The 26,019-nt window shown below is 36.5% G+C and overlaps 1 protein-coding gene across 2 annotated transcripts in view; it reads left to right on the forward strand.

Annotated features, from left to right (window-relative positions):
• The window catches only part of ACTR3 (actin related protein 3), a 72,583-nt gene that overhangs the window by 39,058 nt on the left and 7,506 nt on the right, over positions 1–26,019 (forward strand). For both annotated transcript variants that reach the window (XM_024354634.3, NM_001328277.1), the window contains 4 exon segments: positions 2,371–2,466; positions 5,356–5,463; positions 10,740–10,883; positions 12,965–13,138. In XM_024354634.3, coding sequence (XP_024210402.1) covers positions 2,371–2,466; positions 5,356–5,463; positions 10,740–10,883; positions 12,965–13,138 — 522 coding nt within the window.

A 26,019-nucleotide genomic window follows, 5' to 3' on the forward strand; every position in this document is an offset into this window, starting at 1 on the left:
TTTGCCCATGTTTGAGTGTCAAATAATGGAATCATGCAATATGTGCATTTTGGTGAAACACTTTTACTTAGCATAATCTGGAGATTGAATTATGTTGCATATACCGGTGATTTGTTGCTTTTTGTTGCTGGGTAGTATTCCATTGTATAAATTTGCCTCACTTTATCCATTTTCCTGTTGATGAATACCTGGGCTATTTTTAGTTTTTTTTTTGTTTTTGTTTTTGTTTTTTTAAGACAGGGTTTTGCTCTGTTGCTCAGGCTGGAATGCAGTGGATCAATCATGGCTCATTGCAGTGTTGACCTCCCAGCTCAAACAGTTCTCCCAGCTCAGATTCCTGAGTAGCTAGGACACACAGGCCTGGGCCACCACACCTGGGTAATGTGTTCTGGTTTAGAGATGGAGTCTCACTTTGTCACCCAGGCTGGTCTTGAACTCCTGGGCTCCAAGTGATCCTCCCGCCATGGCCTCTCAAAGTGCTGCCACCATGCCTGGCTTAGTTCTAGTTTTTGGTTATAATAAAATAATTTGACCATTGTGAACCTTCTTCTACAAGACTTTTTGTGGACATATGTTTTCATTTCTCTTGTCTAAATACGTAAGTATGGAATTGCAGCGTCATAGGATAGGTACCTGATTGGTTTTTTAGGGAAACTCGTGGAAACTTTTCCCAAGATGTTGAACCTTTTTGCACACCCCCCAGTGATGCATTAGTAATCTGGTTGCTCTATTCAAGATTTGGCTTATCAATCTTTTATACTTTTTTTTTGAGACAGTCTTGCTCTGTCACCCAGGCTGGAGTGCAGTGGTGTGATCTTGGCTCACTGAAACCTCCCCGCCTCCCAGGTTTAAGGGATTCTTGTGCCTCAGCCTCCTGAGTAGCTGGGATTACAGGCATGCACCACCACACCTGGCTAACTTTTGTAATTTTAGTAGAGACAGGATTTTGCCATGTTGGCCAGGCTGGTCTTGAACTTCTAGTCTCAAGTAATCTGCCCACCTCGGCCTCCCAAAGTGCTGGGATTATAGATGTGAGCCATTGCGCTGCTAGCTTGTCAGTCTTTAAAATTTTAGCCATTCTGGTGGGTGTGTAAGATTTTTCATTTGCTTTTAATTTTAATTTTAATTTTCTGATAATTATGTTGAGCAGTCTTTCATGTACGATTGTTATTATTAGCTATTTGTATATTTTCCTTTGTGGGGTCCTCTGATTATCTTTTATGTAGATTTTTTTTCTTGGAGCTTATGATTTCACTGCCTTGGTTTTTAGTTTACTTAATTTTGTATGTATTCATCAGTAAATTATCTCCAGACTTTTCAACATAGCTCCAGAACTCTTCTAAAGAAGTTGAAACACCGCAGGGAGTTTAGCTTATAAAGGTTTTATGTAAGGTAACAGTATACTTAGTTGTTTTGCTTTATATTTCTTTTGAAATAATAATTTTAAAAATATTTAATTTTTAATGGATTCAAGTTTTATCACTTTTTCCCTTTGTGATTTGTACTTCAGAAATTTAAGGAGTTATTCCTACCTTAAGGTCAAAAAGAGAATTCTGTGTCTTTTAAATTTAAAAATTTTTCTTTTACATTTAAGTATTTGAGATACCTATTAGATTGCCAGTCAGACTCATAAGAATCAGAGGTCTTACCCAGTGTTAATCTTTAAAAATTGAAACAGTTTAAGTGATCATGAGGCATAGGTGAAATATGAAGTCCAAGACTGCCAGATCTCTGAGTCCTTCCTTGCCTCTTTAGAGTGTGTTCTGTCCCAGACTTAACCTATGAGGTTTCTAAGTGATGTATGCAGTCACATAAACAGAAGAGTGCTCTGCAAACATCTTGATTCTATGCTCTTAACAGGTAAATTAATATAACATTTTTCAGAAAGCTGTACCATTAGATCTGTAGAATCTTGGCTTGTTTACTGTAATCCTATATAGTTCGGGGACATTCATCTAAAAGCATTACTTAGATGAGGGCTCTCCCACTGGCAAATACCATTGATGTTTTTTCTGGAGGTTTGTCATTACCATATTTAAAGGATGATTTGACTGGACCACCTTTTCCCTACCTCCAACCCTCTCTCTCCCTGCTTCATTTCTTTTTAATGTTTAATCTGTATGAGTGGTATGATATAGGCATTCAGGGTATTTTTTTTTTAAATGTGAATTACCATACTGTTTTCATATATGTATGGATGTTTGAATTCTCTATAGTTTTCCTTTGATCTCTGTGTCTGTCTTTCTACTTGTAAATTTAATGCATTTTAAATAAAATGTTTGAAATAAATTACTTCTCATTTAAAAATTGTCAAGAAAGTTATCAAAATAATCTGATGTTATCTATTTAAAATGTTATTTATTTCAATAGACTGAACCTCCATTGAATACTCCAGAAAACAGGGAATATACTGCTGAGATAATGTTTGAGTCCTTCAATGTTCCAGGCTTGTACATTGCTGTGCAGGTAAGCAAGTTCATACTTTCTAAGTTTGATTCTTACATTTTAACCTAGTTTAATTTGCTGCCTAAAATACGTACTTTTTTTTTTTTTTCTGCAAATGTTTAAACATAATGTCAAAGCATGTTATACTTCTCTCCTGAATTGTTAATTTAGAAGTAATATTATGGGAAGTGGAGATATTTAGTCAGGAAAAGAGAAGTGTTAAAAAAGTAAGTTAGTGGTGTTTGGGTATTTCAAGGGCTTTCATAGGACAGAAATAAAGGAACTAATATTTATGGAGTGCTTTCTCCATGACAAGAACATTGTATATATATTTATCCTTGTAAATAATCGTTTATCATTTATCCTTATAAATCTTTTTGTCCTTTATTGTAGTCTTTTTTGATTGACTTATCTTTAGGTATATTTGACACCCTAATATTTCACTTCTCTTAATTTGTACGTTTATCTGTATGGAACAGCTTCTCTCCCACCCCTCAGGATCAGAGCTTACCTCATTTTTTTTTTCCTTTGTAGCAGAGGCAATCCCTGACATAACACAAATGCTTTATATGTGTATTAATTCATTATTTCTATTAAATGTAGATATTTTTGTTTCTGTTTTTTGTGGAGGAAGAAAACTAAAGCTGGAAGACACCTTATTCATAATTAAATGGTTAGCTGTGATACCAGGCAGCTGAGGTCTGTCTGACTTTGCTCTTTCTTGGGATCACACTGGTTTTTGTAACTCCACGGTACACAGAATCAATAAGTGATAATTATGGATGAATATTTTAACTTGGATAGCAAAGAACTTTTTAATGTTTAATGCAATCCATAAATTTAATGAACTGCCTTTTAAATTCTCTGCTGCTAAAAATATTTAAGGAGTCACTTAAACCTGTCATGAACTTTATAGAAGAATTCAGTCTTGAGTGGGAGCACCTTTTTTAGTTCTTAGATTATGAATAAAATGAGGAGTTGGGAAAATTCATCTTTCACTTGGGAGTTTTTGCTTCTCATCTTATAAACATGTTTAACCATACTGTCAGGTAAAGCTTACTTTAAAACACTGGCATCATGAGCTTTGTTTCATTCCTCTGGAGTCGTAATTTGGTGTTTCAGTGATTTCCTTAGTGGCCTCTGAGTGCTCTTAATTTCATTCTTTAATCTCTGTTCTGTTTTGTTGATGTTCAGTAGTCAATAACATTTCTGTAACATGATGTGCTGATACATATCTATTCTAGTTTGGGACCATAACTGTTTACAAAAGACTTGTAAAAGTGATCAGAGATAATTCTTGGTTGTAGATGATAGTTTTGAACTTACTTATAGAGGAAGGATATCTCATAATGAAGTCTAAACAGTATATATATATATATATATATATATATATAAAACTAGTATTAGGATGGAATTTTTCATTGTAAGATTGTCAAAAAATAATGTATAGTTCTGTTAGCCTATAGTGATTATGTGGTGATTGTGTTAATATGATCTTGTGTTCAGATAGGAGGGTGACCTAGATAGCTTTCTAGGTCCTTTTTAGCTATTACAGTCCAGGTAGGTAAAATAAGTCCAGTATAAGTTTACTTGTTTTTAATTACTAGTCATATACTTTGTTTGAGGCTTGGATTGTAAGAAATTTAGTTTTTTAAAAAATGAACTATGTTAATTTCTTAATTCTCACACTTAAAAAAGAATTGTGTTGTATTGTCTGTACCACGGTTTTTCATAGAAAAATTTTATCAACATTGCTCCATAATTAAATCATAGTAGTATTTGGAGGTGTGTGATGGCGTTTTCTGTATGTCATATAGTCCTAAACACATGTTACCTTAAAAAAATTTGAAGGTAGGCCTGGCACAGTGGCTCATGCCTATAATCCCAGCACTTTGGCAGGCTGAGGCAGGTAAATCACAAGGTCAGGAGTTCAAGATCAGCCTGGCTGAGATGGTGAAACCCCGTCTCTACTGAAAACACAAAAATTAGCTGGGTGTGGTGGTGGGCACCTGTAATCCCAGCTACTCCGGAGGCTGAGGCAGAGAATTGCTTGAACCCAAGAGGCGGAGATTGCGGTGAGCCGAGATCGCGCCACTGCATTCCAGCCTGGGTGACAGAAAGAAACTCTGTCTCAAAGAAAAAAAGAAAAAGAAGGTAATCTTTTAGTAATAGTTGTTTATAGCCATATATGTATTGAATAACTGGAGGTAGGGTGGTTGTGTACTTTTTGCCTTACATTGCAGTTTGTAATAGGCCAGCCCACGTGGACATAGTTTAAGTTTTGGCAAGTTAGTTCTATACAATTTTTTTTTTTTTTTTTTTTTTTTTTGAGATGGAGTCTTGCTCTGTCGCTCAGTCTGGAGTACAGTGGCATGATCTCGGCTCATTGCAAGCTCCGCCTCCCGGGTTCACGCCATTCTCCTGCCTCAGCCTCCTGAGTAGCTGGGACTGCAGGCGCCCGCCACCGCACCTGGCTAAGTTTTTGTATTTTTTAGTAGAGACGGGGTTTCCCCGTGTTAGCCAGGAAGGTCTCGATCTCCTGACCTCGTGATCTGCCCGCCTCGGCCTCCCAAAGTGCTGGGATTACAGGCAGTTAGTTCTATACTATTTAATGCAATCTTCCACATTTTTAGCTTTAGGACAGAAATAGCCTTTATAAAATATGTAAATCTTACAAATCATGCTCCTAAAAGCAAATGCAAACCTCTAAGTTTGTCTTAATAAAATGTAGGGAGTGAGCTATTTTATTGCATAATACAAAATTAATTTTATGTATTTTCTTTCCACAGATACTACATTTAAAATTGAATAAAGTACTCCAGGAAACTAGTTTTTTTTTTTTTCGATTAACTCTTTGTTTTTTTGTTTTTTTTTTTGTTTTTTTGCCTTTCTTCTGTCTTTGTGCTCAAGGCTGTTCTTGCCTTAGCTGCATCTTGGACCTCAAGACAAGTAGGAGAACGGACGTTGACCGGTACGGTAATAGACAGTGGAGATGGTGTCACTCATGTCATTCCTGTGGTAAGGCTATTTTACAGTTACTGAACAGAACATGAAATAACACATCTGGCAAAGTTAAATTATACGAATTAATGTTACTTTTAAAAAACTTTAAATGCTGCACTTTAAAATTTTGCTATAGTTTGGCCATTTGTTCAGTTATAGCTATGTTTTGCTCACCATTTAAAACTTTTATAAACAATTCAAAATGTTTCTTTTACTGTAGGTTTGTACTGCAATTAAGAAAATTACAAATTGCAATATCTGGAATGGAAGTATATTAATGGCTTTCATTCTGTTTTCCAGTTGGATGTGTGTTAGCCATTTGATGACCTCTTTTATTCATAATTAACAGATTTCAGACTGGTGTACAGGGTAACTGTATAACAGTTAGTTGTAAGTACATGAACTTTAGTAGATGCTTTATGATTTGTATTTAATAAAGCATATTAAGAAAAATGCATCAAATTAGATTGTCAGAAATAACATTTTTCTTCCAAGGAAGGCCGTTGTGCTTCAGTTCTTAATGATACATCAAGTTTTAAAAAAATTATGCCTAATGAATTCAAAATGACTACTAGAATTCATACTGTTTATTATTAAATGGGTATATAGAGAAAGGTTTATCTTTTAAAGTAATTTTTATATTATAATGAATATCACTTAAGGATTTACATTATTTTGAACTTTTTTTTTTTTTTTAATTCTCACGCCAGTGTTTAATGTATCAGGCAATGTCTGTTAAAGATTACATCCTCAGGGTGACTACCTTTGGATTAGACTCCTGGTCCTCCACCACTTTCACCCTCATGATATGTCATAATGGTTTTAGTAATAACTGCCATTGTTTAACGATAGCTTAAGATAGAATTCATATACCATACAATTCACTTCTTTAGAGTGTACAGTTCATTGATTTTTAGTATATTCACAAAGTCCATCCGTCCCCACAATTTTAGAACATTTTCATCACCCTACAAAGGAACCCTGTATCTATTAACAGTCACCACCCATTTCCCCTTGATTCCTTCAGCCCCTGGCAACCACGAATCTACTTTTTGTCTGTGTTAGATTTGCCTGTCCTGGCCATTTTATGTAAATGGAGTTAAACACTGTGGTCTTTTGTAACTGGGTGCTTTCACTTAGCCGAACATTTTCAAGATTCATCCATATTTTAGCACGTATAGTATTTCATTTCTTTTTATTGCCAAATAATATTTCATTATGTGGATATATGAGATTTTATGTAGCCTTTGGGAGGATTTTAGTAAGCTTGGAAATTAGGATGTGTCCAGCATTTGATAGCTTTTTTTAGTTTACTTGGCAGTTTATTTTTCTTTCTTAGTGGTACATAAAATAATTGTTCATCTTAAAATTATTGTTTAAATTTGAAAATCAGTCTGTGATAAATATTATATTTTTCTTTGAGTACCTCAGTTTACTCATTAATAAAATGCAAATAATTGACTTGCCTAAGGTCACCAAATAATAGGTAGTGAGGCTAGGATTTGACCTGGTTCTGCCTTTCTTCAGTCTTTTCTTAACACCTGCACATCTGAGCAGTACTATCAGCATGTTGATAATTAGAATAGGTAATTTGCAGAATAGAAGTTATCAATATGTAAAAGAATGAGTTTTAGTAAGGACGTTAAGAGTGGGTATTCTGGCTGGTATGGTGGCTCATGCCTGTAATCCCAGCACTTTGGGAGGCCAAGGTGGGCAGACTGCTTGAGCCTAGGAGTTCAAGACCAACAGGGCAACATGGTGAAACCCTGTCTCTACAAAAAATGCAAAAATTAATTGAACGTGGTGGTTCATGACTGTAGTCCCAGCTACTCCAGAGGCTGAGGAGGGAAGATAACCTGACCCTGGAGAGGCTGAGGCTGCAGTGAGCCATGATTTCACCACTGCACTCTCGCTTCTCGAGCTTGAGCAACAGAGTGAGACCCTGTCTCCAAAAAAATAAAAATAAAAAAGGTTGGGTGGGGGCTATTCCTGTTTATTGTTTACTTTCCCCGCCTTCTTTAGAATTAGTGGAGTATTTTTTATTATTCTGTTTTCTCTTTATTGACTTATTAGCTATGCTATATCTGTTGTCATTTGTTTGTTTTTGGTGGTGGTTGTTGTATGGGTTGTAGTAAACATCTTTAACTTACCACTGTCTAATTACAAATAACATTCTACTACTTCATAAATGATAATTATACAACAGCTTTGACCTTCTAGTCTTTGTTCTTATATTGTCATTCATTTTACTTTTATATGTTGTGAACTCAATAATACATTGTTAACTTGTTTCATTTTGAGTGGTGTATTAGTTTGCTAGAACTACCGTAATAAAGTACTACAGACTGGGTACCTAAAGAATAATGTACTTCCTCACAGGTCTGGAGGTTAGAACCAAAAATTGTGATATAACTACAATGTGAGGAGTGGGAAAGGATAGGTATCAGGATTTTGGCAGGGTTGGTTTCTTCTGAAGACTTTCTTCTTGGCTTCTAGATGTCCATCTTCTTTATACGTCTTCACATAGTCCTCCCCATACATGTCTGTGTCTTAATCTCCTCTTCTTAAGGACACCACTTATATTGGATTAGAGAAAGCAACCCTAATGAATTCATTTTAACTAGATACCACTTTGAATACCCTATCTCCAAAAAACAGTCACGTTCTGAGATAGAGATTAGGACTTTAGCATGGGAATTTGGTGGGGAGGAAAAACACAATTTACCCAGTAGCAAAAAGTTATCTTTAAAAGATAACTTTTTTGGAGACAGAGTCTTGCTCTGTCGCCGAGGCTGGAGTGCAGTGGTGTGATCTCAGCTCGCTTCAACCTCTGCCTCCTGGGTTTAAGCGATTCTTGTGTCTCAGCCTCCCGAGTAGCTGGGATTACAGATGTGCGCCACCACACCCGGCTAATTTTTTTGTATTTTTAGTAGAGACGGGGTTTCACCACGTTGCTCAGGCTGGTCTTGAACTCCTGCCCTCAAGTGATCCACCTGCCTTGGCCTCCCAAAGTCCTGGGATTACAGGCATGAGCCACTGTGCCCGGCCTTGAAATTGAGTTCTTTTATTCACGTACCATATCTAGTGCTCTCTATTCCTTTATGAAGGTCCAGATTTCCACCTAGTATCATTTTCCTTCTGTCAAAATGACATCCTCCAACATTTCTTATAGTGCTGATCTGCTGGCTTTGAATTCTTTCAACTTTTGTACATCCTTTGAAAAAGTCTTTATTCTCCTTTAGTTTTGAAAGATGATTTTTGCTTGGTATAGAAGGCTGACAGTTTTCCCCTGTAGATGTCACTCCACTGTCTTCTGGCTTACCTTGTTTCTGAAAATAAGTCAGCTGTTATTCTTGTGTGTGTTTCTTTGAATGTAATGTTTATTTGGGTGGCTATCTTCAAGATTTTCTTTTTATTCCTGATTCATTGGTTTTTAGCAATTTGATTGTGATGTACCTAAGTAAAGTTTTCTTTATGTCTCTTCTCCTTGGGGTTCGAGCTTCTTGTATATATAGTTTGTAATTTTCATCATATTTGGAAAGTTTTTGTCTGTTACTTATTACATATTTTTTCTCTTCCTCTTTTCTCTCCTTTAGGTACTCTAATCACATGTATATTAGACTGCTTCACAGTGTCTCAAAGATCATGATGCTCTGTACATTTTTTTTTAATAATCTTTTTCTTTTTTTTGGATAGTTTTTATTGCTCTGTCTTCAAATTCACTATTTTTTCTTCACTGTGTAGTCCACTGTAATCTCATCTAGTGTTTTTCTTTTCATCTGGTAGATTTTTAAATTTTAGATACTGTATTTTTTTCTTCAGAAGTTCCATTTGGGTCTTTTTATATCTTCCATTTCTCTCTTCCTCATCCTTATTGTTGACCTTCTTCATTATATGGAGTATATAGTTGCTGTTTTATTGTCCTTGTCATTCCTCTGTATTGTTTGGTTTTTCTCCTCGTTAAGTGTTGTGTTTTTCCGCTTCCTTGCATGCTTATAATTTTTGATTTGGCACTCTATACATTGTTGTGTACTGTATTTTTGGAGTTCTTTAAAAGTATTTAGGATTTTTTCCTGGGACATAGGTAAGATACCAGGAACTAGTTTGATCCTCTCAGGGGCTCCTTTTAAATGTTATTAAGCAGGTCCGTAACAGGTTTTTGTCCAGGGCTGGTTTGTCCCCATTCTTGAGGCAATATTCTTCTGAGGACTCTACTTCATGTCTTGTGTTTGAAAACATCTTTCAACTTTGGCTAGTGGGATCAGGAACTATTTCTGGCTATGTGTGAGCTCTGGTGGTGGTTCTGTCTACTTTTTTCTAGAGGTCCTTTCTCTCACCTTGATGGTTTCCTCACAGGAGTGTGCTGATCAGTATTCAGTTAAGGAGGTACTCTCTTCACATCTTCCCAGCTCTCTGTTGGTTCAACTCCTCCCCCTCCAATAATTTGGCCTACAAACTTCAGCCACTTTGGCCTTTCTGACCTTTAAATTCTATATCCCTAACTTAATGAGACCAGTTTGAGTTCTCTTTCCTATTGTTGTGGCCTAGTAACTCTCCCTAGGCAGTAGGATAGAGTGTAACATTCACGTTATTTGTTTCCCTTTTCTTAGAAAGTATCTCTGCCCTACTCTGCCGATTGTCAAATGTCTGAAAACCTTTATTTCTTATAAATTGTCCTGTTTTCTCTTTAAGTTGAGAGGGTAAGGTAAGTTCAATCCCTAATATTCTGTCATGCCAGATGAAGGCATCCTTAATATTCTTTCCTAATGAAATTTAATTTTGCCACACTATTTGTTATACTTCTGACACATCAGTAAATTTGTGAATCAGTTCTACAGAATTTAGTTATTTGGCATTATGATGGTGTGTGGAAAGCTTCAGGTTTGGGAAATGGATACATACTTGATTAGGAAAATGATAAGCACTTTGTCAAATTTCTTATGACACAATCTAAATTTTTTACTGAAATTATAAATGATTTAAAAATAGTACCATCTGATATAAAGTCTGCTATCTAAACCATTTGATATTTATATTTTGAAATTTATTATTTCTATATTGTTGAGTTATTTTAGTCATAGTTATAAACTGTCAATGGGAAAATAAATCTAAGTTGCTGGCCATTCTTAGTTATAGTTTCTGAGGAATAAAGGTAAATTCTGAGATAAAGCAGTACTTGAGACTATAAATACACTAACTTAATAAATTGGTCTTTATTGGTTCATATTTTTAGGTTATATTAATTTTCAAAACATTGAAAGTAAATTTGATATCTTTTTTCCCCTCTCTAGGCTGAAGGGTATGTGATTGGCAGCTGTATTAAACACATTCCAATCGCAGGACGAGATATAACATATTTTATTCAGCAACTGCTGAGAGACCGAGAAGTAGGAATCCCTCCAGAACAATCCTTGGAAACTGCTAAGGCAGTAAAGGTAAAAAGTGTGATAGAAGTGTAATTTAGTTAAAAATTAAAATCACATTTATAACATTAACGTGAGAAATTTTTAATAGAAGAAGAGTACTTGAAATAATCTTGTTAACCAGTTATAAATTGTTACCCTTAAATATATTTACATTTTCTTTGTGTTTCTTAAAAGAAAATTATTACAGCAGTTTGTCTGTTTTCTTCATATTTTATATTTGAGAGGAGTAATATAAGAACATTTTACCAAATGACATTAACATAAATTTTTGTGATTATTCTCTTTATTAAAAATAATTATTTCACTATAAAGTCCTTGCATCTCAGTTTCTTCACTGAATTCTTTATTTTAATTCTAAAAGCTTTTGTCATAAAAATTATTTTGATACTATTGATTCATTGTGCTATAGTATAGAAGCAGTGCTTGGCTCAAGTGATAGGGCACATAGAAGAAAAACATGAAGGCTATCTAAAGTATTTTATTAATTTTTTTCTGCCATGTAAGTATTATATCAGTGCTTCATGCAAACTATCAAAATACTTTAGCATCGTCTTTCAAACTTATTATTTGCCGCATAACCAAAAAATTTCATTGGGTTTCACGTGTTTTGAAAAGCAGAACTGCCATGGCAAAAGTAACTTACTTGTCTCTGTTTCCATGGTTTTTTTTTTTTTTTAATTACCTGTAAATTTTTAAAATTTTTAATTTCTTATTTTTATTGATTTTTTTTTTTTTTTATAGAGATGGGATCTTGTTCTGCTACCCAAGCTGGAGCGCAGTGGCACAGTCGTGGCTCACTGCAGCCTCAAACTCCTGGGCTCACGTGATCCTCCCGCGTCAGCCTCCTGAGTAGCTAGGACTGCAGATGCATATCACCATGTCTGGCTAAGTTTTTGTAGAGATGGAGGTCTTGCTATATTGCCCAGGCTGGTCTTGAACTCCTGGCCTTAAGCAATCCTCCTGCTTCGGAATCTCAAAGTGCTGGATGTGAGTCACCATGCCTGGGCCTCTTTGCTTGTTTATGGGATTTTCCTTGCTCGTCAGAGCTTAAGAATGAAAATTTATCAACTACTTCCTAGGTAGTAAATTAGTAAATGACTACCAAAAGTTACCCCAAGTTGGTGGCATAAGAATTAAATATATAAAAAGTTAATGTGAATACTACTGATTCAACATCTTTGGGAAATCTGTGAAATTAAAGCAAAACGAGAAAACACCAGAGATTTAAATCTATTCCAGAGAAGATTGATGGTCATTCTGAATGTCTTTAAAGGAATATCATTTCTTTGTCATTCTCACTTCCAAGGTTTGGAGAAGACCTCAAATAGTGTAATCAAATGTCTTTGGATTCCAGTATTTTTTCTCTTTGTGTATTTTGATTATTACTGGTAATATTTGCATCTATCTTGGATGGTGCCTGTGATGTGTAAAAATACTGGAAAAGGAAGTTTTTTTAAAAAAATAAAACAAATATTGGTTGGCAGTTGGGAGTTTATAAATTACAAATATGATGTTATAATCTATAATATATTTTTCAGTGTTTTTGATGAAAACTTTTACTTAGGTCATATAACCAAATATGGAACAAAATAGAGTAATTTATATTTTTAGCCTTTTTTCTTTGCTCTTTTATTTACTCAGACCGTAATCAGTTTTGTTTCAGATAGATATTAAGGATCTATATTAATTTGTGTGGTTATCACAATTATTACTTATTCTTCAGTTCTATATTTTATTTAGTCTCCTTACCTACAGCACAAGATTCATTATTACTGAGACAGAAAATGTTGAATGACATTAATGAACATTTTCAGGAAATAACATTGAAATAGTAGAAATCAGCTCTCCAGTCTCTCAAATACTGTTTATATTTAAAGTCAGAAAATATGTGTAGGAGATGAGTATGTTTATTTGTACTACACATATGATAATATCCTAACAAATTTTTCTTCCAGCTTAATTTCCTAATTTTATTTTCTGAAGAGTTTTTTTTTTTTTTTATTGGATTATAGTTTACTGAAAAGATGCCATTCTTTTTTACTGTTCCTATAATAAGCAAAAAAAGTTACTTTTGTTTCTTTGTTTTTCAGGAGCGCTATAGTTATGTCTGCCCAGATTTAGTAAAAGAATTTAACAAGTATGATACAGATGGGTCAAAATGGATTAAACAGTATACTGGAATCAATGCTATCTCAAAGAAAGAATTTTCTATCGATGTTGGTTATGAAAGATTTTTGGGACCTGAAATCTTTTTTCATCCAGAGGTAATTTTTTTTAACGGAATTGTTTAAAAGTATTCAGCAGCAAATATGAATTAATAGATATTCAGAGAGAATTAATCTCAGAAACTTTTATTAGTACACTAAAAGTTTGAGTTTTTATGAAAAGTTTATAAAACATTTTATGAACTTTTTAAAGAAAAAATTTGCTTTTGTTAAAATAAGCAAAATTGTTGCTATTTTTTGCAGATTTAGAAAAAACTTTTTAAAAAATATGTGTGGCTTATGGGGGGGTCATGAAAAGAGGGGAGCCCTTAAATTTTTTTTTTCTTCCCTCCATCATGGACTCAGGTAAAGTTTTGTAATTTAAATAAAATATTTTGGGAAAGGTTCTAGAAAGCTCCCCCCCTCCCTTTTTGTGTAAAATGACCATTATACAAAGAACCTTCAATTAACCATTAAAATATATAACTAGTAGCAAAATAGTCTTCTGTCTATGAAGTTTTAGCAACTTAAAGGCTTTATTAAATTAAGAAATACATACTTTTAATAATGGAAAATTCTTCTGGTAACTTAGTATCAGAATTGTAACTTTATTAATAGAATTACTAATATTACGTACTTACTCTGCTTATTTAATGTTAAGAATAGTTATTTTTAAAATTTTGTTTATTCACTCAGCAAATGTTAAATGGTTTGAATTTTCATGATCTCAGCTTAAGCACTGGGTATTCAAAGATGAAAAATTATTTTATCTTGCTCTTATTGAGCTCAAAGAATAAAAGAGATGAGTATTTAAACACGTAAGGTTATAGTTGCTTTAATGAGTGTATGTATCTGCTGAGGGCACAGGAACAAAGAGCATGTAAGTCTGCTTGGGAGAACATCTCAGGGGAGATAATGGTTGAACTGAGACTTAAAGGATGAATGGGTGTTTGTCAGTCATGTGTGGTAGGGGAGTATATGTATTTCTGTCAGAAGGTTAGCTAGGCAGAGGTCTTAGACAGGAGAGTGCTGGATAAGAAAAGTACAGAGGACAGATTGGTAGGAGAGGGATCCAGATAGGTATTCATGGACCCAGTCTTGAAGGGCAGATATGCTATGCAAGGGAGTTAGCTAGATTCTGTAGTCATGCAAAAATTTTAAGCATAGAAGATAATTGTGTACCATATTAGAAAGGTTACTCTCGCAGCATTGGTTTGGACGGGTTGGAACAGAGGTGTGAATTGTGTTGGAAATAGGTGGTTTTACTATAGTATTTTAGATATGAAAGATGAATAGTATTTGTGGGTCAGTGAGAATGAGGAAGGAGGTGAGAGAAAAATAGAATCAACATAATCAGTAATTGCTTAGATATGAGGGGAGTAAGAATATGAGGAATCTGTGATAATTCACAGGTTTGTAACTTGGGCAACCCAGTGTGCCATCCACTGAAATTTATAATACTGAAGGGGAGGAGTAGGTGAAATAGACAAAGATGAGTGTATTATATGCATCTTTTAAAAGGTTCAAAAACAAACACTTGGGTGTTGTAAAGTCATCACCCTTTGTGGGGCACAAAGGAAGAGGTTGGCTGAGAAGGGGCTGTGGAGTAGAAAGGTGAAGAATAGGGCCTTCGTGAACACAGACACGTGGACAGGCCGAGTAAGTAGAACCTGCAAAGAATACTGAAGATGACAGAGAGGTAGAAAGAAGCCAAGCTAAAGGATTATGGTCATAAAATTGAGAGAAGTGAATGTTTCAAGAAGTGAGGGTAAATAGTGCCAGTTGCTGCAGTGAAGTAACATTAGAGGAAACCTTAGAAGTACTTGGAGTTTTTCAGCATCTAGGTTATTGATGATCATAGGGGAGGCGTTTCAATGGAGTGATATGTTAGAGCAGCTTGTTACTTACCTCAGTGAGAGGTGAAGGTTTGCAAATCAGCAGTCTGGACGTTCTGAGAGATGGCTATGAAAGAAAAAGACAGTGGACGAGTAAGAATTCAGTTGCAAGAATAAGGCTCAAGATAGTTTTAAATTTTTAAGAGGGCTTACTCCAGTTACAGGAGGGAAGGAATTAAGTATAGGTACAGGAAAATGAACTAGGAAGGGCAGAAGCACAGGTAGGTAGTTGAAGAAGTTCATCATCATAGTTCATAGTTTTAATTTTTTTATGAGGTGGAATCAAGCTTATGTTTTGGGAGAAGGGACTGGACTAAAATTGAGGCCGAGGTGGGCAGATCACGAGGTCAGGAGATCGAGACCATCCTGGCTAATATGGTGAAACCCCGTCTCTACTAAAAAAAAAAAAAAAAAAAAAAAAAAAAATTAGCTGGGCGTGGTGGTGGGTGCCTGTAGTCCCAGCTACTCGCGAGGCTGAGGCAGGAGAATGGCGTGAACCCAGGAGGTGGAGCTTGCAGTGAGCCAAGATCACGCCACTGCACTCCAGCCTGGGCGACAGAGCGAGACTTCTTCTGGAAAAAAAAAAAAAAAAAAATTGAGGGCTTGTGAAGAATAATGACTTTCATATTTACTGTTGAGGGGAATTGAGAGGGTGACTAGTGAGTACATATTAATAGTATGGGGCATCCATTCTTTACTCAAGGTAGCAGGTTACATACCCAAAAACTTTTAGTTGTACAATAGTGTCCCCTCGCCTCCCCCAGACAGTTGTGGGAAAGGAGGAAAAGGTTTTGATAAAGCAGAGATTAAAGTATTACAGCATAGAGGAGAGAGCAAGTCCTGAAAGCTGAATTACCTAGGGATAGTGAGGGTACAGGGATTGGAGATCATGATGAAATGACACATAATAATTGTGAATTGGTAGCAGAGGAGTGAGCATGAGAAGGATAAGGAATTGTGGTCAGACTAGTATACTGGAGTGTGAAGGTTTTTGGTGGTACATTTTCTTTGCACTTTCTCAAAACATAAAGATTAAGAGGATGTATACACACAGTTTTAAAGGTCAAATAACACTGACAGACTTAAAATTAGCAGCTCTTCACCCTCCTGCTGCCATTGTGTTCTATAGAGCATCCACTAGCTTTTAGTTATTGCTCTTGGTAGTAACCCCCAGATTTCTAAATACTGTGATGGTATTGCAGGAACATGGATGGAGCTGTTTCTTGATATGTCACTGTTAGTGGTTTAAATGCTAGCCTCCTTTCAGATTAGTTCTTTCTAGACTCTCTTTTCTTCCAGCCTGCCAACATGTTAGGTTATTGTTATTAGGTAAATCAATAGTATTGTAATATTTATAGTATTATACCTGAGGCTGTTGTTCACTTTGGAGGCAAGTAGTGTAATGTGATTCTTTTCCCTTAAAATTCAGCTTTTCCTACACTTTCACCTTGTTTATTCATTTGCTTCATTTTCTTTTTTTTTAACTTTTAAGTTCAGGGGTACATGTACAGGTTTTTATATAGGTAAACTTTTGTCATGGAGGTTGTACAGATTGTTTTGTCCACAGGTATTATTAAGTCTAGTATCCGTTAGCTGTGTTTCCTGATCCTCTCCCTCTTCCCACTCTCCACCCTCCGATAGGCCCCAGTGTCTGTTGTTTCCCTCCGTATGTACATTTTTACTTATCATTTAGCTTCCACTTAAAAGTGAGAACATGCAGTAATTGGTTTTCTGTCCTTGCACTGGTTTGCTGAGGATAATGGCCCCCAGCTCCATGCATGTTCCTGCAAAGAACATGACCTCATTCTTTTTTATAGCTGCATAGTATTCCATGGTGTATATGTACCACATTTTCTTTATCCAGTCTACCATTGATGGGCATTTAGGTTGATTCCATGTCTTTATTTTTGTGAAGTGCTGCAGTGAACATACATATGCATGTGCCTTTATGATAGAACAATTTATACTCCTTTGGGTATGTGGGATTGCTGGGATGAATATTTATGTTTTAGGTTCTTGAGGAATTGCCACACTGTTTTCCACAATGGTTGAACTAATTTACACCTAATATACACCAAGAGAGTATAAGCGTTTCTTTTTCTTTCCAGCTTTGCCAGCACCTTTTTTTTTCTTCTTAAATTGTATTTATTTTTTAAAAATATTTTCTCTTTCCTTCATTTTTTAGGAGGGATGTTGTGAGAATATTTTTTGAGTTTTTAATAATAGCCATTCTGACTGGTATGAGATGGTATCTCATTGTGGTTTTGATTTACGTTTCTCTAATGATCAGTGATGTTGAGCTTTTTTTCTTAAGATTGTTGGCCACATATATGTCTTCTTTTGCAAATTGTTCACGTCCTTTGCCCACTTTTTAATGGAGTTGTTTTTTCCTTGTAAATTTATTTAAGTTCCTTATAGATGCTGCATATTAGACCTTTTGTCAGATGTGTAATTTGCAAAGATTTTCTCCCATTCTGTAGGTTGTCTGTTTACTCTGCTGATAGTTTCTTTTGCTGTGCAGAAGCTCTTTAATTAGATCCCATTTGTCATTTTTTGCTTTTGCCATCTTCATCATGGAATCTTTGCCCATACCCGTGTCCAGAATGGTATAATTTGCTTCATTTTGTTTGTACAGTCATTTATTCATTCATTTATTTATTGGGGTTTGAATTAACTTTCTTGTTATACAAGATCTGGAAGGGAACCGAGGAGGGTGGGTCTCATTCTATATAGAGGATTTTAACAGTTTCTTTTCCAAACAGGATTGAAATATTGTATTCATTGTTTTTTTGCCCCCTGATTCATCCTTGGTCATTTACCTTTCCTTTTAATTCTCTTGCTGTCATTTTAGCGGAGAGTCAAGAGACGGGAGAGATAACCACATGTAGCTGGAAGTTAGGACAGATTTTTGTATGGGCCATTTATATGTGAGTAGATTGATAGAAGTGTGTCAGACCTCATTTCATTTAAGGCACATCAATTAATTTGAAATTGAAATCTTAGAGAAGAATATTAAAGCTTCAAGTTGGGGACAGGAATTAGAAAATTGCAGAAGATCCTGAGCAAATGTCCTGCATGAATAGGATCATGACCACAAGATGGATAATAGCATGGGATATAGGAGATGAGCATTTGAATGGAATATGCTTGACAAATGAGCTTAGCTGATGCCTTGGCTTTCTTAAAAACCTTGAAGTAGGCTGGTTGTGGTGGCTCACGCCTGTAATCCCAGCACTTTGGGAAGCCAAGGTGGGCGAATCACTCAAGCCCAGGAGTTTAAGACCAGCTTGGGCAACATGGGAAGAGCCCGTCTCTACCAAAAAAATACAGAAAATTAGCTAGGCATGTGGCGTGTGCCTGTAGTTCCAGCTACTTGGGAGGCTGAGGTGAGAGTATTGCTTGAGCCCAGGAGGTCCAGGCTGCAACGAGCTGGCATTGCACCATTGTACTCCAGTGTGAGCAACAGAGCAAGAGCCTGTCTCATAAATAAATAACCCGAAGCTTTAGATATGTAAATAAAATGTGTTTCATATTGCTTAGGAAAGGTATAGTTGGCTGGATGAAAATGTGTCTTGCTGCTAATGTTTCATATATCATTTTTTCTATTAATTTGAATAACCTTTATTGTTTCATACACCAATTTTTCTTTATTTTTTAACTTTAAAACATTTTCTGTTGTCTATAGCTTTATGTTCCTTATAAGTAATTTCTTCTATGAGAAACCTGTTTCTCTTTTTAAAAAACATGTTTTGTTTTCTTTTTTTTAAAGGCTGTTTTTAAAAATCGGTTATATATATGCACATGGTTTAAAAGTCTTGGTCTACGTATCCTAACAAAAACTAGGGGTGCCCTGCATGTTTCTTTCTCTTGTTTTGTATTTCTAGAGGTAAGCACTTCAAACTCTTCTTAGTTGCTTCTTTTGCTGATTACCTCCTTAGCTATGAATTGCTTGGTTATATTGCAACTTCAAATTTTTTTTCAGTGTTAGGCTTTTTTTGTTTTCTTTTGGAAACAGGGTCTTGCTCTGTCACCCAGTGCAGTGGCTGAGTCATGGCTCACTGCAGTCTCCCCAGGCTCAGGTGATCCTCTCACCTCAGACTCCCAAGTAGCTGGGACTACAGGTATGTGCCACCACTTCCAGCTAATTTTTGTATTTTTCGTAGAAACAGGGTTTTGCCATGTTGCCCAGGCTGGTCTTGAACTCCTGGGCTCGAGCAATTCACCCATCTTGCCCTCCCAAAGCGCTGGGATTATAGGAATGAGCCACTGTGCCCAGCCCTGTGTTAGGCATTGTCTATCGAATTCCAACTATGGAAGAGGAAGATTGTCTTTTTTATCCTTCTTCTGTCATCACAGACAGGACCTTTCTATTCCCTTTTCATCTCATTTGTTACATTATAATTTCAAGTAGGTTGAAATTCAGTGCTTATGTTTTTGTGACCACCAATTTTGTTCATATCTGAGCCATGTAGTTAACCATGAAATCTTTTCCCTTCCTATAAGTAACTTTGTTTTCCAAGAAGTCATTAATAAACTGTTTGCTTAGTGCTAAAATAATTACCATTCATTCACCTCCAAACTCTCTTCAGTAGTTATATAAATCTCTTCTCAGGATATTCAGATGTATAGGGTTTATTCATCAGTTTAATTTTCTGAAGTGTCTTTTACATCCCAATCTGAACTTGCTTCTGTCTGTTCCCAGTATAGAGTTGCCATATTCCTTTACTATCATTCTAGGGATTCCCTTTCCCTCTCTCTTGTGTTGGATCTCTTTTTCGTATATCCTATGTCTTTTTCACTCCTACTGTCCGATTCTTTATTTTGGTGATCATCTTCCAATAGAGTTCCTTTTAGGGTGCATGAGAGAGGAAAATGTCTGAAGTGTATTCATTTTATCTTCACACTTGTTGATAGTTTGGGTATAGAATTCTAGATTGGAAATAATTTTCCTTCAGCATTTTGAAACCATTGCTTAATTGCTTTCCATTATAACTTGAAGTTAATAAAAGCTGATTTATATGTATAGGACCTGTTTTGTTTTGTTTTTCCCCTGTACAAATGCTTTTAGGATCTTCCCTTTGTCCCCTAGCATCTGTGTGTGTGTGTTTGTGTGTGTGTGTGTGTTTTGTCTTTTTGTTTTAATCTGTAGGTTATTTCTTCAACTTTACCTACTGAGTTTTCTATTGGATTTTTAAAATTTCTGGCAACATTTTTAATTCTCAAGAGCTTCCCCCACCCCTGCTTTTGAATATTCTTTTTTAAATGCTACCTTGTTCCTATTTCATTGTTGCCTATCTTCTGGCTCTTTAAGGATGTTAATCATAGGGTTGTTTTTTGTTTTAAGTTTTCTTCTTTCTATAGTCTCTTTCGAGTTGCTTTTTCTCTGTTTCGATTCCTATGTTTTTCCTGCTAGAGACTTTTGCAGGCCAGTCATTTAAGAAGGGGACACTAGGCTGGGTGCAGTGGCTCACGCCTGTAATCCCAGCACTTTGGGATGCCAAGGCGGGCAAATCACCTGAGGTCAGGAGTTAGAGACCAGCCTGGCCAATATGGCAAAACCCCGTGTCTACTAAAAATACAAAAAATTAGCCGGGCGTGGTGGCGGGTGCCTGTAATTCCAGCTACTCGGGAGGCTGAGGCAGAAGAATCGCTTGAACCTGGGAGGCAGAGGTTGCAGTGAGCTGAGATCGCACCATTGCACTCCAGCCTGGGCGACAGAGCAAAACTCTTTCTCCAAAAAAAAAAAAAAAAAAAAAAAAAAAAAAAAAAAAGACACTAAAAACCTGATTGGATGGCTGAGTTTTGTGGGTGGGGCTTGTTGACTGTTGCCTTTTCTTTGGGGGAATGCCATATATGTGTTACTTTAGGTCTTTTTAGGTAGTCTAGTTCCCAGAGAAGACTCCTGGCTGCTAGGTAAAGGCTGGCAGCCAGCGGGAAGAGACTTTGCAGGTTGCCTACCTTCATGTAAAACTCCCCTTTTAGTACTTTCTGCTGTGTATTAGAGTCCTAGAAACTCTTTTCTTCAGTTAAGAGAATAGGGTTAACCACTTTTCTCTTTGGATAAGGAGGCAGCATTTGATGCTTCTTTGGAGAGGATCTAGACCTTTAATAGCTTCTCAGAGAGACTTTCAACCCATCCTTCTTCCTGCCCTCCTTCCACCTCAATTCAAAGCTACCTGGGGCAGCCAGTTATTTGGGGGATGTGGAGAGGGAATTTGTGGTATAAAATAGCTTGGTTCTTAACTTGTTTTTACTGATGACTTATTAAGTGTTTTGGAGTGTTTGCAAAGTCTTGTCCATCTGCTTTCCAGCTTACCAAATTTGTTGCTGGTTTTGTTTTGCTCTCAATACTTTTATTTTGCCTTTAAAAAAAATTCTCAGGCTGGGCGCGGTAGCTCACGCCTGTAATTCTAGCGGTTTGGGAGGCTGAGGCGAGTGGATCATGAGCTCAGGAGTTTGAGACCAACCTGACCAACATGGTGAAACCCTGTCTCTACTAAAAATACAAAAAAAAAAAAAAATTAGCTGGGTGTGGTGGCGTGTGCCTGTAATCCCAGCTACTCAGGAGGCTGAGGCAGGAGAATTGCTTGGATCTGGGAGGCGGAGGTTGCAGTGAGTGGAGATGGTGCCACTGCACTCCAGCCTGGTGACAGAATGAGACTCTGTCCCAAAAAAGAGAAAAGAAAAAGAAAAAACAATTCTCTTTACTGGTATTTTTTCAATAGTGTTTTGGAAGAGAACAAAATTAGATACATATGTTTACTTCACCATGTTTTCTCAAAATAGACCTGATTTTTGTATTTTTTAAAGTGTGTCATACACACACCTTTTTATTTTATTTTTTGTCATTTTAAATGGATACTTCTGTGTCCTAGTTCTGTCATTTGAAGGATTCACTTGGTTTTTTGTTTCGGCTAAATGAAAGTGTAGGCATCTGAACTGTCCAATACTTCAGTGCTGAACATAAAATGTATGAAAGAATAAGGAAATTTATTTTTGTACTTCTATAAGTTCATCACAAATACTAGAAAGAACTGTTTTTAGAAAGAGTGGGTTTGAAATGTGGATTTTGTTTTTGAAAGGGAAATTTTTTGTTTTTTTTAACAAAATCATCCTAAGTTCTTAAAACTTGTGTAATGAGTTTCCAGGTACAGGAAAGATTTGGACTACTGTGTTTACTTGGGTATATTTGCTACTCCCTGTATTTTTTGGAGGAGAGAAAAGATACTCTTTCCTTGACAGTCTCTTCTAATGTTCTCAACATCAGGAGTCTTAAGACTTGACCAGGGAGCAGTTAGAGGCAGAACTGACTCTTTTGCTGACAGTGAAAGAAAAGGCCTGAAAAATTTTATGAGAGACCCTAGGTTGAATCTGTTAGTATTAAAGTATTGAATACTGTTAACAATTTATTGTCACTTTTTAAAATTGTTAATTCTTTTTCTTCTTCATTTATGTAAGTAAATAGTCATTGCTTGCTGCTTTACTCAATATTTTACCAGTTCTCACTTGGGGTTCTGTAGTCCAGTAGTCCCTATACATTTTTCAAATATATACCCAAGTCAGACTTCATTTTTTAAAATAAGTCAGCATTTCTGTGTGTGGATCTAGGGGATGTTAATATTTAAAAGTTCTGTATTTTTTTTTCTTCTGTGCATTCTTTTTTTTTTTTTTTTTTTTTTTTTTTTCTGTGACGGTGTCTTGCTCTGTCACCCAGCTGGAGTGCAGTGGCGTGATCTCGGCTCACTGCAACCTCCACCTCCTGGGTTCAATCGATTCTCCTGCCTAAGCCTCCCGAGTAGCTGGGATTATGGTGCCTGGCCTCTTCTGTGCATTCTTGGTTAAAAACTACTATAAAAAGGGTACAGGGCCTGGCGCGGTGGCTCATGCCTGTAATCCCAGCACTTTGGGAGGCCGAGGTGGGTGCATCACGAGGTCAGGAGATCGAGATCAGCCTGGCCAAAATGGTGAAACTCCATCTCTACTAAAAATACAAAAATTAGTCAGGCATGGTGGCGGGTGCCTGTAATCCCAGGTACTCGGGTGGCTGAGGCAGGAGAATCGCTTGAACCTGGGAGGCGGAGGTTGCAGTGAGCCTAGGTGGCGCCGCTGCACTCCAGACTGGGCGACAGAGCGAGACTTTAATCTAAAAAAAAAAAAAAAAAAAAGACACAGAGATACAGCACAGTACTGAATAACCCTATTCGTTACTTTTGCTTGAGCATGGTATAGCAGATAAACTATCTTATAGGTAGGAAAAGGACTATGGGAAGGTTCATGTGCGTGTGTGTTATTGTTTTGGGCAAATACTGAAGAGTATAGCCAACCAAGGACGACGTAAAGAATTTACAAGTTCTGTGTTAGCAATTTGATACAGTTTTAAAAATGAGTATTATGGAACACATTTTTGTCAGGTTAATATTCTCTGTACAGATTTTGGAGAAGTAAATTTTTTATAGTTAAAGTAAATGATAGGTTCTCAGGTTAAAGTGTCACTATGGGATCATAAAAATACAGTGGTTTGAGAACTGAAGGCTCTTTAGAAGATTTCACAGTCTGAAGCTGAAAATGATTGTCGAAGATCATGGATGTGTTCATGGGAAATAAAATTTTTAGGATTCTGATTCTGCTGCTCACTCCACTTAATCAGTAACTAAGTCATTTTCTGCCAGCACGTGAGCTTGTCTTTAAATTAGTTATAGAGCCAGCTGAGTTGAGCTCTATTCTGTTTTCCCTGACAGATAAAATTTACCCTAGTCTGTAGGTTGGGTTCTAAAGGCTCAGTATGAGCCACATTTTCATACCTAGTGTATATTCCTCTTAGAATTCCGTATGTACACTCCTCAGCATGCTTCAAAAAGAGATTTTGGCTGCCAGGTTCTTTTCTTTTATTATGATAATAAAGGTCAGTAGAATCTTTCTTAGTGATGTTTTTACATGATCTAAATGAAAAGATTTTGTATTAGTATGTGTCACTTTGATAACATTAAATCTCTTTTCATTGTATGCACAGCCTGTAAATAATTTAGAACTAATCTTAAAAACTGGAAAAAGGCAGGGCGTGGTGGCTCACACCTATAATCCCAGCACTTTGGGAGGCTGAGGCAGGCGGATCACCTGAGGTCAGGAGTTCGAGATCAGCCTGGCCAACATGGTGAAACCCCGTCTCTAGTAAAAACACAAAAATTAGCCAGGTGTGGTGGCGGACGCTTGTAATCCCAGCTACTCGGGAGGCTGAGGTAGGAGAATTGCTTGAACCCAGGAGGCAGAGGTTGCAGTGAGCCAAGATGGCGCCACTGCACTCCAGCCTGGGTGTCAGATCGAGACTCGGTCTCGAAAAAAAAAAAAAAAAGAAAAAATTGACACATGCCTAATAATTATCAATACAGTTATAGACTCAGTTTAATAAATAAAGGAATATTGTCTCTCAATTAGGACAACCTAATGATAAAAATGAATGGCTGAGGAGATATACAATATTTGTTTGTTTTTGACTAATTAGAGCTAGATTTTGATTATTTATTTAGAGACAGAGTCTCTCTCTGTCACCCAGGCTGGAGTGCAGTGGTGTGATCATAACTCAGTGTAACCTCGAATTCCTAGGGTCAAGCAATCCTTTTTCCTCAGCCCTCTCAAGTAGCTGGAACTACAGGTGTGTGCCACCATGCCTAGCTAGTTTTTAAATTTTTTGTAGAGACAGGGTCTCGCTATGTTGCCCAGGCTGGTGTCAAACTCTGGGTCTCAAGCAATGGTCCTGCCTTGGCCTCCCAAAGCACTGGGATTATAGGTGTGAGCCACCATGCCCAGCATCAAGTTGTTTTTTGTTTTTGTTTAAGTTAGTTTTTTAAAAAGTATGTTTTTCTTGAGTGCCAGCTGTTTGGAAATAGTAAGTTTATTTTGACTATGGTATATCATCGTTTGAATATATAGCTGATGTTTGTTATTCAAAGTAGATGTGCCAAAAAGTTCTTGAGAGCGCTGAATTAGTGAACACTGAGCTAGCTATTGCTCCTAGGGGAAATACAGTATTAGGTTTCTTTGAGCCTCTGGTAACATTTTTGTTATCCCATTAACGTATACCCTTGTTTCATGTGTGTTTCTTTTTAAAGGCACTGCATTTAGTATATCATTTTAGTATATTCATTTATATTCAATAGCACTAGAACACATGTCTGAACAAAGCTATCTAACTTGCTTTTTCTCTGTAAGACACATCACAGCCTCCTTGTGTTTACTAGCCAGCACTTGAGCAGTATGCTTGGGGGCCATTTTAAATAATGAAATCACTAACAAAAATATGAAAACCGTGCCACTAAATAGAACTGTGAAAAGGACACTTGTTTATAGTATGAGAGCTGAAACTAGATAGCAGAGTATCATCTTGTTCAACCTCAATGGGGAATGTGCACATCAGTGGACTCAAATTTTTGTTGCTCTACACATGTGCATGTCCATGAATAACCATATTTTGATTTGGGGAGTTATAAATATGTTTTAGCGATTAGGTAAATTCACAAATATGGAATCATGAATAATGAGATTAGACTACATTTATTTATTTCATCCCCTATTGATGGACTTAACGGGTTTTTCCTCTTAGAAACAAGGCTATAGTAAATATGCATATGTAATAGCATACATGTTTGGGGAGTTTCTTCAGGGTTTGTTCTAAGAAGTGGAGTTACTGGTATGTGCATTTAAAATTTTATTAGCTATTTGTATTAGTCCGTTTTCATACTGCTAATAAAGACATACCTGAGACTGGGCAATTTATAAAAGAAAGAGGTTTAATTGGACTTATGGTTCCACATGGCTGGGGAAGCCTCACAATCATGGCAGAAGGCAAGGAGGAGCAAGTCCTGTCTTACATGATGGCAGCAGGCAAAGAGAGAATGAGGAAGACGCAAAAGCAGAAATCCCTGATAAAACCATCAGACCCTGTGCAACTTATTCACTCCATGAGAACAGTATGGGGGAAACCACCCTCATGATTCAGTTCTCTCTCACCAGGTCCCTCCCACAACACGTGGAAATTATGGGAGTACAATT

The sequence above is a fragment of the Pan troglodytes genome, chromosome 13, assembly GCF_028858775.2.
Source record: "Pan troglodytes isolate AG18354 chromosome 13, NHGRI_mPanTro3-v2.0_pri, whole genome shotgun sequence".
Taxonomy (NCBI): Eukaryota; Metazoa; Chordata; class Mammalia; order Primates; family Hominidae; genus Pan; species Pan troglodytes.